At 49.7% G+C, this 14,375-nt stretch overlaps 1 protein-coding gene across 3 annotated transcripts in view; it reads left to right on the top strand.

Moving 5' to 3' along the window:
* HDLBP (high density lipoprotein binding protein) overlaps positions 1 to 12,878 on the top strand; it is a 33,374-nt gene extending 20,496 nt beyond the window's left edge. For all 3 annotated transcript variants that reach the window (XM_052685202.1, XM_052685203.1, XM_052685204.1), the window contains exons 11-28: positions 289 to 367; positions 1,008 to 1,147; positions 1,454 to 1,558; positions 1,813 to 1,926; positions 2,186 to 2,272; positions 2,420 to 2,551; positions 3,337 to 3,555; positions 4,391 to 4,612; positions 4,818 to 5,036; positions 5,727 to 5,865; positions 6,636 to 6,790; positions 7,423 to 7,527; positions 8,121 to 8,255; positions 8,835 to 8,978; positions 9,146 to 9,331; positions 10,986 to 11,102; positions 11,536 to 11,664; positions 12,329 to 12,878. In XM_052685202.1, coding sequence (XP_052541162.1) covers positions 289 to 367; positions 1,008 to 1,147; positions 1,454 to 1,558; positions 1,813 to 1,926; positions 2,186 to 2,272; positions 2,420 to 2,551; positions 3,337 to 3,555; positions 4,391 to 4,612; positions 4,818 to 5,036; positions 5,727 to 5,865; positions 6,636 to 6,790; positions 7,423 to 7,527; positions 8,121 to 8,255; positions 8,835 to 8,978; positions 9,146 to 9,331; positions 10,986 to 11,102; positions 11,536 to 11,664; positions 12,329 to 12,415 — 2,514 coding nt within the window. In that variant the 3' untranslated portion in view covers positions 12,416 to 12,878. The remainder of the gene's footprint in view (positions 1 to 288; positions 368 to 1,007; positions 1,148 to 1,453; positions 1,559 to 1,812; positions 1,927 to 2,185; positions 2,273 to 2,419; positions 2,552 to 3,336; positions 3,556 to 4,390; positions 4,613 to 4,817; positions 5,037 to 5,726; positions 5,866 to 6,635; positions 6,791 to 7,422; positions 7,528 to 8,120; positions 8,256 to 8,834; positions 8,979 to 9,145; positions 9,332 to 10,985; positions 11,103 to 11,535; positions 11,665 to 12,328) is intronic.
* The last annotated feature ends 1,497 nt before the right edge of the window (positions 12,879 to 14,375 follow it).

Below are 14,375 nucleotides of genomic sequence, written 5' to 3'. Positions count from 1 at the left end.
ACAGATGGGTACAAAACTTGTCCACAGCATTCCTGAAAAACCAGCACTGGATCTTAAATCTTTTGCTGCAGATAAGGAAGAACTGTTCAGTTGTAACTAGGGAAGAATAGAAGTCCCTCCAGACGTTTCACAAGTGTGGTGCTCTCAACTTCAAACGGAGCAGTAACAGGAAGAGTGCTTGTAGCTGGTTACTGGAGTCAGTGCCACTACTGGCGACAGGCAGTTATGCAGGGCATGAGCTGGGAGCAGGGTTGGCCTGTTCTCCATAGCCCTCTGCATTTGTTGTAGATCAACCGGATGGATTATGCAGAAATCAACGTTGACCACAAATTCCATCGACACCTCATTGGCAAGAATGGAGCAAACAGTAAGTGGTGTGCTTTTCCTAATCCTTCCTACGCTCACACTCTACATCTGTAGTTGGTAGTATCAGGGGTTCTGTAGCTCATCTAGTGTGGTGTCTCCATCACACTTCAGCTGCTCTTCTTGACTGGCATGAGGAGATAAATAGGCAGTAAGTGCTTGGGATGGCTTTAGTGTATGAAAGGGTTGTGAGATGACTTTGCCATGTCATGGAGGAGAGTCTGTTTTGGTTGGAGAACTAAAGTTAACTTTTTCTTTTTTTTTAAATTACTCTGTGTGAATTACATTTTAGCAGCTGATAGGGGAATGTGGGTGTCTGCCAGTAAGACTCTCCTCATTAAAGAACTTGCAAAGAGAAATGAACGACCATCTCGTGATGTGATGTAAATGTGTGGTGTTTGGGGAGGAAACAAATTCAATGCTTTAGAAAATGAGCATTTTGCTCTCTAAAATGCCACAGCATTTACTTGTGTGGGTCTTGAATGGCACAGATCTGCTCTTGCTGAATTCCAGGGTAGGGTGAGGAGACCCTCACCCCTTTTCAGAGGCTGGTTTACTTCTTAAGCAGACTGAGTGCTGATAATCAGGATGCCTTGTTGCCAGCCTTGGCCTAGCAGGTTGTCACCACCATCCTTGCCTTGAAGTTAACAGGATTAAGGACCTCTACAAGGTGTCTGTACGCATTCCCCCGGACAATGAGAAGAGCAACCTGATCAGAATTGAAGGAGATCCCCAGGGGGTCCAACAGGCCAAGAAAGAGCTGCTGGAACTCGCTTCCCGTATGGTGAGCAGGACGTGATGCTAAGGGAGCTGCAGGGTTTGGGCTGTTGTGTTCCCTCATAACCTTTCCTGGTACAAATGTGTGCCCCTTGCCCAATGAATGATTGGATCTGCTGGCAAGTGTGAGTCCCTGTTTGCAAATGGGCTTCTTTATTTACTTGCACGCTGTTCTTTGTCAGCCCAGAAAGAATCCTCTCAAGAGGAGAATAAAAGAAAAAAGCTGACAAGTAAGCTGTTAGGCAGCAAGTGTGTAAAAGAGAATACAGGGCTGTACTGCTGAACACTGAGTTGTAATGTGTATTGCCATCAGGAAAACGAACGCACCAAGGACCTAATCATTGAGCAGAAATTCCACCGGACCATCATTGGGCAGAAGGGTGAGCGGATCCGGGAAATTCGGGAGAAGTTCCCAGAGGTGAGGCTTTCCGGGGGATAAGGAATCCAGGGGGGGCTCTTGCTGCATGGTAACGGTCTTGTTGCTAAAATCATAAGTATAGTGGCTCTGCATTGAATAGATAGGAGAAAATTCTCTTGACCAGAGGCTGCTAACATGGCTGCCCTTCTCTGAATGGAAGAGAGGGTGTACAGGATCTCCCCAAGCTTTGTTTGTGTCTGACGTAGCAGCTCTTGCACTTCCTTGAGGTGACTCTGACTGACTGCTTCTTGCAGGTTATCATCAACTTCCCAGACCCAGCGCACAAGAGTGATATTGTCCAACTGAGGGGTCCCAAAAATGAGGTGGAGAAGTGCACCAAGTACATGCAGAAGATGGTGGCAGACCTGGTAGGGGCACATTCTTCTCTCCCATGCACTTAGGGTAGCCCTGATATAAAGTACAGCTGTACTGTCGCTGTACTTAGTTGGGACTGAAACACCTCCAGATAACAGAACTCAAGACATAAAGTTCTGGCTGGAGGTAGACAGTCTTGTACAGAGAACTTCCTTGGGTCCAAGTTTATTGTCAAAGCTCGTGTTTACCAGGTTCCTAGGATGGGAATTGCCACAATGTGCAATCTTCAGTTGTCCCTTCTTTCTCCCTTAGGTTGAAAACAGCTTTTCTATTTCTGTCCCCATCTTCAAACAATTCCACAAGAACATCATAGGGAAAGGAGGTGCCAACATCAAGAAGGTGAGATAACTTCTCTTTCTCTGGTGCTCAGTACAGTCAACTGCCTTCAACTAAATCCCTTTCCTGCTCATTGGTGATGTGAAATGTAATCTCCAGGGGCTTTCTTCTGACATGGGACACTTCTGAAATCATTTCTTTTCTTTGCAGATTCGTGAAGAAAGCAACACCAAAATTGATCTCCCAGCAGAGAACAGCAACTCGGAGACAATTGTTATCACAGGCAAGAGAGCAAACTGTGAAGCTGCTCGCCACAGAATTCTTGCCATCCAGAAGGAGCTGGTAAGGGACCTTTTGTGGATAAGGGATTTGAAAATGATGGTAGAATACATTAACACACAAGAAATTGTTGTGGTGTGGAATAGCAGGGAGGAAACAAACAGGAGGGTCAGTCTGTTCTTGGCCCTAAAACCTAAGTTCTTAGCAAAAGTTGCCAGTAGCAGGAGAGGAGTATGTCTGTGGTATCTGGCAGTTCTTTCAGGGATGTCTATTTTCGAGGCTTATCAGAATGCAAATAGCAGTGTTGTCCTGAAGTGTGGTTTGTGAACTAGGGAAGGCTGTGCATTAACTGAGGCCAAGCAGACTGAAAATACTACTTGTTCAGCATCAGCAGGGACGACCCTCATCATCTTGAACAAAGCAAGGAGCTGAGCTAAGTTAAGATGAAAGACTCATTGGGAGGCTACTCTAGCAATACTGACTTGCCACAATAGCTCGCAGGTTTACGGAGAGCAAACTTGTGCACTTGCACTACTGGATAGCATCTGTTGTTGTCCAAATGGAGGCTCTGACACAGGTCTGCCGTCTCCTCGTCAGAGACTGAATTTACATTCATGGTAGTTGCTCTCGGGGTGTAATTCTTCCAAAATTGAATGCACTGTGGGATGATACAGCAAGCCTGCCTATGGCTGCTTATGTATAAGAGGCAGCCAGTCTCAAGCTCCTGTGATCGGGCGTTTCCTACAAACAGCTCGGTGAAGACCTTAGCAATGTGGGAATTGGAGGATAAGCAGGGTAGATACAAACACATTTTTGCAGTTTGATTAACATCCTGATGCTGTCCTTAGGCCAACATCACAGAGGTGGAGGTCTCTATTCCTTCCAAACTGCACAATTCCCTCATTGGCGCCAAAGGCCGCTTCATCCGCTCCATCATGGAGGAATGCGGTGGAGTCCACATCCACTTTCCCACTGAGGGCTCCGGCAGTGACACTGTGACCATCAGGGGCCCAGCCCAGGATGTGGAGAAAGCCAAGAAGCAGCTGCTGCACCTGGCAGAGGAGAAGGTGAGCCCTGACATAAGGAGAGGAGCGGATTGTTTTGGCCAGCTGTTTCTTTTCCAGGGTTCACATGGTCCCCATAGTCTGCTGAGAAGTCTCTCGTGTCAGACAGCATAACCCTCTTTAGAGGGATCTGAGTACAGTCAGGAAGGGTAAAAGTAAACTTGTGACAATGAGTTTTTTCTCTCATGAGTGGAAAAACTGGCTGTAATGCTTCTCTCCCATGGCTGGGGGGATATACTCAAAGACTCCCTACTCTGGAGGTTTGAGTGCTGTTGGATAGCCACACTTCTCTGAAACAGCTGCCTCTGCCACTTCTCCTTTCCTTTTTCTCCTGATCTCTGAATTCCAGTTCCAGCTCTTACATTTCACTGCATATAAACAGGTTTGGGGAGCCCTTGGTTACAAGACATTGCTCTGAGTTGTGACCAGCTCACTGGTCACTTTAACTGCAAGAAAGAAGAAACAAACACCTTTCCAATGCCAGCATATGAACGTGTTCTGAGTGGTTGGTCGTTGGCTGTGTGACCAACAGCAGGCAGTCAGCAAAAGGTTTTGCTGTTGAGTGTGAGTCACAGACTCCCAGGGTAGTCTGCTGTGCTCGTGTTCTCGCCAATTGTGCTGAGTGTGGAGAGAACTCAGCACTGACAACATCTTTCACGTGGTTTTTCCTTTAAGATGTCATACCTTTTTGATTTTGACAGCAAGCTGCATCTGCCTTGCTCTTGCAACATTTTGTATGTACGTGGAGTGTGGAGGTAAACATCTACATGCTTGCTGTGGATGCTGATGTCTATTTATTATATACTGACATGTTCCATGGGGATATGACTTCTTTCAGCAAACTAAGAGTTACACTGTGGACCTCCGTGCAAAGCCAGAGTACCACAAATTCCTTATTGGTAAGGGTGGTGGCAACATCCGTAAGGTGCGTGACAATACCGGGGCACGCATCATCTTCCCAACCTCTGAGGACAAAGATCAGGAGCTGATTACTATCATGGGAACTGAGGAAGCTGTCAAAGAGGCACAGAAGGAGTTAGAGGCCCTCATCAAGAACCTGGTAAGAACTACTACTACTTCTTTCTGCCTGGCAATGTGATAAGATGCAACGAGTTAGTGTGGAGGACCTGTCAGTCCTAAAGACATGGCTGTTACAAGAGCTTAGGACTTGTTGGAGTGAGACTGTAGTTGCTATTGAGTGCAGCAGTCCAGTGCTTATGACCAGGAAGGGCAGGGCTGACTGGCTGGCTGTCATCTGTCGGCAGGATAACGTGGTTGAAGACTCCATGGTGGTTGACCCCAAGCACCACCGCCACTTTGTCATCCGGAGAGGGCAGGTCCTGCGTGAGATTGCAGATGAATACGGTGGGGTGATGGTCAGCTTCCCTCGCTCCGGCACCCAGAGCGACAAAGTCACCCTCAAGGGAGCCAAGGACTGTGTGGAGGCAGCCAAGAAACGCATCCAGGAGATCATTGAGGACCTGGTATGTCTCAGGAAAGCTGTTACTTCTGCTCTTTGTTGTTTCAGCAATGTCCTCCTTGAACCTGCTTTATATGAGCAAGTCCCGCAGCAAATTTGGGATTTGAAGCTTTGCTGTCAGTATGTAAGGGCTGCAGACTTTGGATCCCAGTCTGGGGCATGGCTGTTAGCTCCAACACGGCCATTTTGTGTGATGTAGTCTCTCTCCTTTAACCTTCCTCATGGTTTTTAGGAGTGGAAGTAGGAGAGCTTTATATGATGTACTTACAGGCAGTAAAACATGGGAGACTTCATGCACCTCTCTGTGCCTGGTCCGGGGCAATGGCACTCCCTGCCCTTTCCTGTCTCGTTAGTATTGGCTTTTGGAAGTCAGACCTGTGCTCTTCCTTTCCTTCATTCATTATCTTTCTCCTTTCTTCTACTGCTTTCTCCCCTTCAGGGTCATAGAGAGCTTGAGCTTTTGTCTCAGGAGCCTTTAGCATTACGGGCTGGAGGCAGCTTTCAGTAAAAATATTCCATGCAAACCTCTCAGAGAGAAAAAAGATTCCATGAAACGTTTGGTTCTTCCAGTGACAACAGCTGTTCCCTTTCCCAACACCTCGCTGTGTCCATTACGGATTTCACCGTGTGCAGGCATCCTGTTTGCACGTGTGAAAGGGCTGCCTCGCAATAGAGCAACTCTGCTTTCTCACAGGAAGCTCAAGTGACAATCGAATGCACCATCCCACAAAAGTTCCACCGCTCCATCATGGGCCCCAAAGGATCCCGGATCCAGCAGATCACCCGGGACTATGGTGTCCAGATCAAATTCCCTGACAGGGAGGAGAACCCAGGTATACCCGGGGATGCATGTTCACGTGGCAGCTGGGGTGATCAGCTGTGTAGTCCTTGCTCAATCAGTGGAGAAGTGCTACTTAAAATCTGTGCAGAAGTGCCCCCACATGTGCTGTGCAGTGTTCCTGAACGTGGGCTTGGCATGAGCCTTGTCCTCGTGATAACAGGGGCCGGTTTTAGAGGGTGAAAATGTAAACGTGGGTTCTGAACGTGTTTTCACCCCTGAACACAGGGACATTAGTACCTATCCTGGCCAAAAGCAGAACCCTCCCCTGCTCCTTTGCTCTGCAGGCTTGCCGAGGTTTCTCATTTTCTTCTTGTTGGGTGTATTGAATTAAGCACAGCTGGAGCCTGCATTACCTGTTCTTGTTGGGTAGTTTGGCCTACCACCAGCCGTGCTGCTGTAACTTACAGCCAGTGCCATGCAGGTGAGATTCCCTGCTGCTGAAGAAACTGCCAGCCTTACTCACTGCTTCTATTGACATAGGAGCACGGCCTCCAGTTCTGTAGTGTGGCTGCAGGTCCTCTGTGCAGGCAGAGGCAATATCAATGCTGTGCATAAAGGAGGAGATGATCTCAGTGGATGCTCTTGTTCTGCTCAGTGCAGGCTACACCACGGCAAGCTGCCTGTGTTGTAATGGCCAATACCATAGTAGGCTGCAGTGACTGATCTCTTTTGGCAAAGACCAAGGCTGAGGATCTGAAGGGGGAGATGCTGAGCAAAGAGGGAGTTCCTGTGCCTTTAACGTGAGACTTTCCATGTTTTCAGCTCCAGTTGCAGAGCCAGCATTGCAGGAGAATGGTGAGGAGGGTGGGGAAGGCAAGGATGGGAAGGATGCAGACCCCAGCTCTCCAAAGAAGTGTGATATCATCATCATCTCTGGTCGCAGGGAGAAGTGTGAGGCAGCAAAGGAGGCACTGCAGGTAGGTGGCTTTCTGTGCCCATCAGCCTTATGACGTAGTCCTGTCCTGATGTAAGAAGCTCACCACAAGCTTCAGTGGTGGCATTCAGTCAGGATTGCAGTCCAGGTGGTCACTGGCACTAGCTGTGGAAAAGGTCTGTACTGTCCAAGGGAAGGTCTCCAATTGCTCTGTAATCTTGCCTGGTGGCTTGAGTCACAGTGCCTGACCTAGCAATTGCTGCAGCTGTAAGCAGCCCCGAGTTGCTTGCCAGAAGAGCGTGACATACTTATTTTATGAAGCAGGGCTGGAAAGAGAAACAGTCTGATTGAGGCTGAATCATTCCAGCTTTAGCAGACCTTGCCACGCAGGGAGAACCCTGTAGTGATGCTGTCCAAGTTTCTGCTAGGTGGAAGCCAAGGATATGAAAACAGCTTCTGACTCCTGAGGGGTTTTAAGATGGCTTGCTTGGAAAAGATATTAAGCACCCAACAGATCATCTTAGCATTTGCAGCTGCTCTCTCCTGCAGAGTTTGCACCATGACTACAGGGGAATGTACCTCAATTCAGCAGCATAGTTTCTTGAACAAATATATGGCAAGCACAAAGTCAGGAGAAGTCTTTCATCTGGGTAAACTGTGATCTCTTCTCTGCAGGCTCTGGTTCCTGTCACCATTGAAGTAGAAGTTCCCTTTGATCTGCACCGTTACATCATTGGCCAGAAAGGAAGTGGGATCCGTAAAATGATGGACGAGTTTGAAGTAAGTTGTTGCTTTTCCTCCCAACTTCTCTGTCCTGGAAAATCTGCAGGTGGCCATGTTTGTGGTGCTGGCAGTTGGCTGTGACATACTCAGGGCTGCGTTGGCTTGACCATAGCTCTGTAATAAGGAAGTGAGACCTGCATGATCTAATCCTGGGCTGAGAGGCTGGTAGATTTTGCGATGAAGCTGTATGATGGGTGTTGATGCTGTGAGTGCTGAATGACTTGTTGGGGCCTGTCAGGATTCCTTACCAGTGCAAGAGTAGTTTTTCCTCCTTGGCCATGGCTCTGCTGTGCCTGCCTGTTTGGGAGGATTCCCTCAAAGCCCACAGGGACAGTGGACCTCTTGATTTCACGTGTGATGCAGGTTGGCTGCAGGCAGCACTGTTGAACATATATTTGTTTCCTGGCCTTTCCAGGGTGACACAGAAACTGCTAGGGGCTGAAGTCGTACAGCAGAGCAATCTGATATTGGTAGTAGCTGAAGAAATAGGGTTCGGGCTGAGTGGGAGCTGTTCTTGGTGGCAGAGGAGATCAGTGAGAAGCCAGTGTAAAGTGAACAGTGGTACAAAATGGAAATCATATGTTGCTCAGGTGAACATCCAGGTCCCTGCTCCTGAGCTGCAGTCAGATATCATCACCATCACTGGGCTGGCTGCCAACCTGGACCGTGCCAAGGCTGGGCTGCTGGAAAGAGTGAAGGAGCTGCAGGCTGAACAAGAGGATCGGGTAAGGCCTGTGCCTGTCCTTCCTTCCAGCCAAACCTTCAGCTGGAAGCTCTAGCTGAACACTAGGCTGTGCCTTCCTTCCACCCAGCCTCTGGGTGTTTCCTTCAGAAGCTGTACAACCTCTTGGCACCTCTGTTCTTTTAATAGCACCATTAGCTTCTCTGTAAGTCTGGGAAACTCAGGGTGGCTTATCCAAATATAATACTAACTGACAGGACAATCACTGCCCAGGACTCTCACCCTCATGTCTCACTGAGATGCTGGAGGACACAACCCCTTGCTGTGAGCAGTGAGTCTGTGCTTTGTAGCGAATTCCTATCCCAGCTCTGAATAGATGAGGGAAGAGTTGGATGGTAGTTTGTTACATGCAGATGCTGCTAAATGTGGCAAAAGCACAAGGCCCCAGCAGGTGAATGTCTGTAGTCTTCTGTAGCCACTTACACTGAGGACTCAGGACTGCAGAATCTGTCCTATGCATTTCAGAAGTAAGAAGGAAGCACTGGGACTTGTGGATATCACTGAATCAGCCATGGTGCATCATTCTCTGCTGTTGTGCCTCACTTTGCTTCTCTTGTTGCAGGCCTTGCGAAGCTTTAAGCTGACAGTCACCGTTGATCCCAAGTACCACCCCAAAATCATTGGGCGGAAGGGAGCAGTGATCACCCAGATCCGCACAGAGCATGAGGTCAACATCCAGTTCCCTGACAAAGATGACGAAAGCCAGGTGAGAGAGCAGAGGACGCACAGAGAGCACTGCTGGTTGTCTGTGGGCATAGAAAGCACAGCATCTTCTCTAGGGCTCTCATTTCTGTTACTGCTGCATGAAGCGGAGGGTAAGAGGAAGCAGCCTGGAGATCCGCTCGGTTATTCACACACCTCCCTGTATCGCAGGCGCAGGACCAGATCACCATCACTGGCTATGAGAAGAATGCTGAGGCTGCCCGGGATGCCATCATGAAGATTGTTGGTGAGCTGGAGCAGATGGTTTCTGAGGATGTGACTCTGGACCATCGTGTCCACGCACGCATCATCGGTGCGCGTGGCAAAGCCATCCGCAAAATCATGGATGAGTTTAAGGTGAGCAGGGGGGGATGCAGCACAGGTGGGGAAGTCCTGGGTGGAACTGGTTACTGCTGTGCTAAGGTAGCAGTTTGGTATGAGGGTCTGAATTCAGGACTGTCAGGCTCAAATCTTGTGATTCTTTTGTCTCGTGCCTGTGGAGCGCTTCTGGCTGGGACAGACACAAAGAAAAGCCAGTGCTGTTCTGCTCTCCTCAAGCTGTCACCTCAGACATGGAAGCAGAGTCACTGGGCCAGCTGAGCTACCTGAACAGTGCACACAGACATGAGCTCAAATATTCCTTCGTGACCTGAGCTGTCCAGGAGCCAGGCAGGGAGCAGGCTCAGCTGGTATCATCTTGCTTTGAACATGGGCATAAGAGGAACCTGGAAATGCTTCTTCTCTGCTCTCAGTTAGCCCTGCAAACAGCACTGAGCTCTGTCCCTCTGTGAAGCACTTCCAGTAGTAGATTTCTTTCAGGTGGGGTCCTAGATGATCTTTAGGAGGGAGAGGTGGTTGTGTGAGCTGCTCCAGGTACTGGAAATGAACAGTAAATGGATATTGGGGATCTCTGGGAGGGGACTGCACCCAGACCCTCTTTGCTCTGCTTCAACTATTGATTCCCAAAGACACTTCTTAGGGATCCAAATTTGCCTGCTGGAAGCTAAAAGACTTTGTCACAGTCAGTTTACCTGTGGGAATGGTCAGCATCCTTGACAGTACATGGCAGTAGTGGGTGCTTTACTGAAGGGGCAGTTAGTGAATGTGTATCCAGGGTGATGAGCTTTTGGAGGCTTGCATGTTGGTTCGTCTTAGCTGTTGAAACAAGCTTTTAGGCTCACAAATGAGCAGCCTTTGGTTTTGATCTTATCTTGTATGGCTTCCCCGCAGCCATCTGGAAGGCAAGGGAGCTCAGTGGCTGTGTATGGGGAGCACTAAGCCAGCTATAAAATGATTGTTAGCCAGGATTATCTGTGTAGGAGACAGAAAGCTTACTGTGCCTCATGCTGATAGCATGATGATGAAGATGCAGAATGAGGACGCTGTGGAATTGCAGCCCTCCTTTGCTGCTGCCACAAACTTTGCACAGAAAATCACAGACTGGTTTGGGTTGAAAGGGACTTAAAGGCTACCTGCTTTCAACCCTCTGCCGCAGACAGGGACATCTCCCTTTCGACCAGGTTGCTCAAGGGCCCATTTAACTTGGCCTTTTGCACTTCACAGTTCACACCACAGGTTGAAGCATTCACAACTTCTTTGGCAACCCATTCCAGTGCCTCACCACTCTCATAATAAACATTTTTTTCCTAATATCTCATCTAAACTTAACCTCTTTTCATTCAAAGCTGTTCCCCCTTGCCACATCACTAACATTCCTGGACAAAGGGCCCCTCTCCTGATTTTCTGTAGGCTCCCTTTAAGTACTGGAAGGCTGCAGTGATGTCTCCTCAGAGTCTTGCCTTCTCCAGGATTAGCAACCCAACTCCTCCAGCTGTTCTGTGTAGCAGAGGTGCTTTTGCCTGCTGAGCATCCTCGTGGCCTCCTCTGGATCCACTCCAGCAGGTCCATGTCCTTATGCTGGGGACCCAGAGCTGAATGCAGCGCAGCAGGGAGTAGGCTGTAGCTTTTCAGTAGTGCAGGTCTAAGTCCTGTCCTGCTCTTTGTGTTGCAGGTGGATATTCGCTTTCCCCAGAGTGGAGCTCCTGACCCCAACTGTGTGACTGTGACAGGGCTCCCTGAGAACGTGGAAGAAGCTATTGATCACATCCTGAACTTGGAGGAAGAATATGTAAGTGCTCAGCGTATCTGTATGGGGGCTCAGCAAGGATTTCCTTAACCACAGAGCTGAATGTCTGAGGTATCTCCATGTGATATTTTCTACCACAGCATTGGAGAACTTGATCCTTGTGCAGGTTGCTGCAGCTGTTCCTCAGACCACAGGCTGCAAGGACTGGCCCCCCTGTCTGGGAAAGGGCAGTGACTAAGTATGCTGGGATGCCACCAGCACGTGCACTTGCTCGCCTTGCTGCAGCTTGCATCACTTAGAGTCTAGTAGTTGGTGGCCATCACACTAGTACAGAAACATTGTGTTCAGACATTGTGGAACAGGCTGGTGACATCAGACAGGTTGCAGCAAGATGTGGGATAGTTTGGAGCTGGGGATTACAGCAGTTTGAAGAACCGTTAAGATCCGTCCTCCTAACTGAGCCTTTTGGCTGCAGCTTGCAGATGTGGTGGACAATGAGGCAATGCAAGTGTATATGAAGCCCTCTTCCCATGAAGAGTCCAAGGCCCCATCCAAGGGCTTCGTGGTGAGAGATGCCCCCTGGGCCACTGTCAACAATGAAAAGGTGAGTGAGTGCTGCTTCTGCTGCGGGGGCACAGAGAGCGTTGGCTGACTGTCATCTGCCCCCCATTTCAGGCCTTGGTGGTGGAGAAAGCAGAGAGGGGCCATCCTGCTCTTTATGATTTATACAAGCCTCTAGCTTCCAAAGCACCCCTGTCTCCTTCCAAATGTTTTGCCTGCACTGAATGTCCCACTGTCAGATACAGCAGAACTGCTGGGGGATGGAGAACCCTTATCTGAAAGCATTCCATTAAGTCATGTGGTTTTTAGAGGTTGAGGGGGTGCCCTGGCACCTCTGTCTTATGCTGCAGCACAGAACTAGCTCAGTGTTTGCAGCTGTGTTCTTGCTGGGAGCAATGTATCAGGACACATGGTTGCTCTGTCCTCAGCTGCCCTGGTGTTGCTGCAGGGCTGTCCTGACCCTGCTCCAGTGACCAAGTTACTGAGGTTGGGCTCTTGGAGCCCCTGATCCACCTGCTGTTTCCTTGTCTGCACCCTGCTCAGTGCCATCTCTAGAGGCTCAGCTGTCTGTCCTGGGCACCCAAAGGACATCATGATTGTGCTCAGCCCTCGCCCACAGGACACCAGAAAAGCTGCTTAGCTCAGGGGCACTGTACAAGTTTGCAGCAGGGCAGGAGCTTAACTTGTTCCCTTTTTGTTTGCTCTAGGCCCCTGATATGAGCAGTTCTGAAGACTTCCCCAGCTTTGGGGCTCAAGTTGCCCCCAAGACTCTTCCCTGGGGACCCAAACGATAATGACCTGGAAGCAGAACCATCTCCTCCAGCCCGCTGACCTGACACTAACCTGCCACAAATACTTCCTGTCTGAAATCTGACCCAGCGGCTGGAGCACAAGTCAATTGCCCCACGAGGTCTCCTAATGGTGTCTGGAGTGCTAGACCCCATCCTGCTCCCCTCAGCTATCACCACAGCTAGGACCCATTCTCATCTCTTGATGGATCTACTTTCCTTCTTTGGAACAAGACTTCCGCTCAAATTGAAACACTAAGTGTGTGTATTTTTGTTAGAAACTTCATCATTGACTTAAAGTGACTAAGATTTACAGCTTCCCAAATGCTAGCAGAAAAATCAGCTCTCTTGAGCATGTCTTACTAGGCATTCTCGCCTTCATTAGGAGACCTCCTTTACTGTGGCTAGGAATCTACTTCCTGTCTCATGACCTCAGGAAATAAATTTCCTTGACTTTCTAAAGCCAAAACGTTTGCCCTCTTTCCTTTGTGTTCATCCCAGGCCTTACCTTACCTTTGTAGAGTGCAATCAATTTTATTTTTTTTCCTTTGAACTGCCAAAAATTCATTTAATGCTGATAGCTGACTGTGGGGAGAGCTTCAAATAATCTAAAAGGTCAGAAACTTAATTTTTAAAGGAACAAAACCTTCAGTAGGCTGTAGAGGCAGCAGAGATGGAAGGGACCAGAACACCACATGGCTGCCCTGGTCAGGTAAGGGTGCGTAGCCAGCGCACCTCTGCACCACACCAAGCACAGCCCCAGCTGCACGCTCCATGAGTCTTCCAGCGCGCGATGGCACATCCTGCTCCTAGTTCCCAGCCCTTCCTTACTCACCCTTCCCAAAAGCCACGTGGGCAGTCAGACAAGCCAGCACGTGAGAGCGTTACTGGATGGGACAGATTTGGCTTTGGCTGAGGTTGCTGTGATGGCGTTGGCCCAGGAGAAGCTGGTGGGAAGCAGAGCCCTGAGGAGCTGTAGTCCCCTGCGAGCACCGCAGCATCGAGGTGTGAGCGGCAGGGACACCATTTACTATTGCCTTCTTTCTACCTCAAAAGTCAGTATGATGGTGGCCTCTCAGTGTAGTGGGCGAGCAGCTGCTTCAGCTCTCACCCTGGCACCCAGAGCAGAACCCTGGAGGAAAACCAAGAGAAGCGTTTTGAGCAGCTGCGTGAGCTTCGCTGGGGGAAGCAGAGTGCTCACAGGCATATGCAGGCTGTGGGACAGTAGGATTTCCCTGAGCTAGAACCAGGCTTGGCCTCAGGACCTCAGCCCCAGCCTCGCAGCAGCCTGCAGAGATCAGGAGCCAGGCTTCTGCTCTGGTGGAAGAGGGGAGCTGAAAACGATGGGGCTGACAGTGTGGTGCGTCAAGCCCTCCCTGAGGCCTCCACTGTATGGGCTGGAGAGGGTGATCCATGCTCCGTCCTCTGGGCTGCTTGTGCCTAGGCCCTGCCCTGGCTTGCTGTAGGAGGCCATGTCTGAGCTCCTCCAGCCAGTAAGAGGAAAACCACATCTATGAAGAGGGAGGCAGGAGATGCTGGGGCCCTGTGTTCCCTCCTTCCCCTGCTTCAGTCCTACAGAAGTTTGTAGTCTGAGCCATCCTTCTACCCCAGCTGCTTCAGCTCTTGGACAAGCAGGAGTCCCTAGCCTCCCTTCTCTAGTGCTGCTTATGGGGCAAAGGCCTGAATTCTGGCAGGCTGAGCCCAACATGCTTGCCTTTTCCAGCACCGTTCGCTGTCTGACAGGCCTGACGTGGCAATGCTTCTCCTTCCCATGACAGCTCTCCTCGGAAGAGGCTGCTATGCAGAAATTGCACCAAAACCTCCTAGTGCTCTCTGTAAGTTTGAGAAGTGACTGAAGCAGGCCGCGTCCCTTTGCAGGGCACCTACCTGCCCCTGAAGGACAGGGTGGCTTTGCATCCAGCCAGGAGATAGCAAACAGGGGGGGTCAGGCAGAACTAGGGTAACA

Source organism: Tympanuchus pallidicinctus, unplaced genomic scaffold, assembly GCF_026119805.1.
Source record: "Tympanuchus pallidicinctus isolate F22 unplaced genomic scaffold, pur_lepc_1.0 scaffold22, whole genome shotgun sequence".
In the NCBI taxonomy this organism is placed as follows: Eukaryota; Metazoa; Chordata; class Aves; order Galliformes; family Phasianidae; genus Tympanuchus; species Tympanuchus pallidicinctus.
Note: the sequence above shows the minus strand (reverse complement) of the source record. Positions and strands in the feature narration are given on the sequence as shown.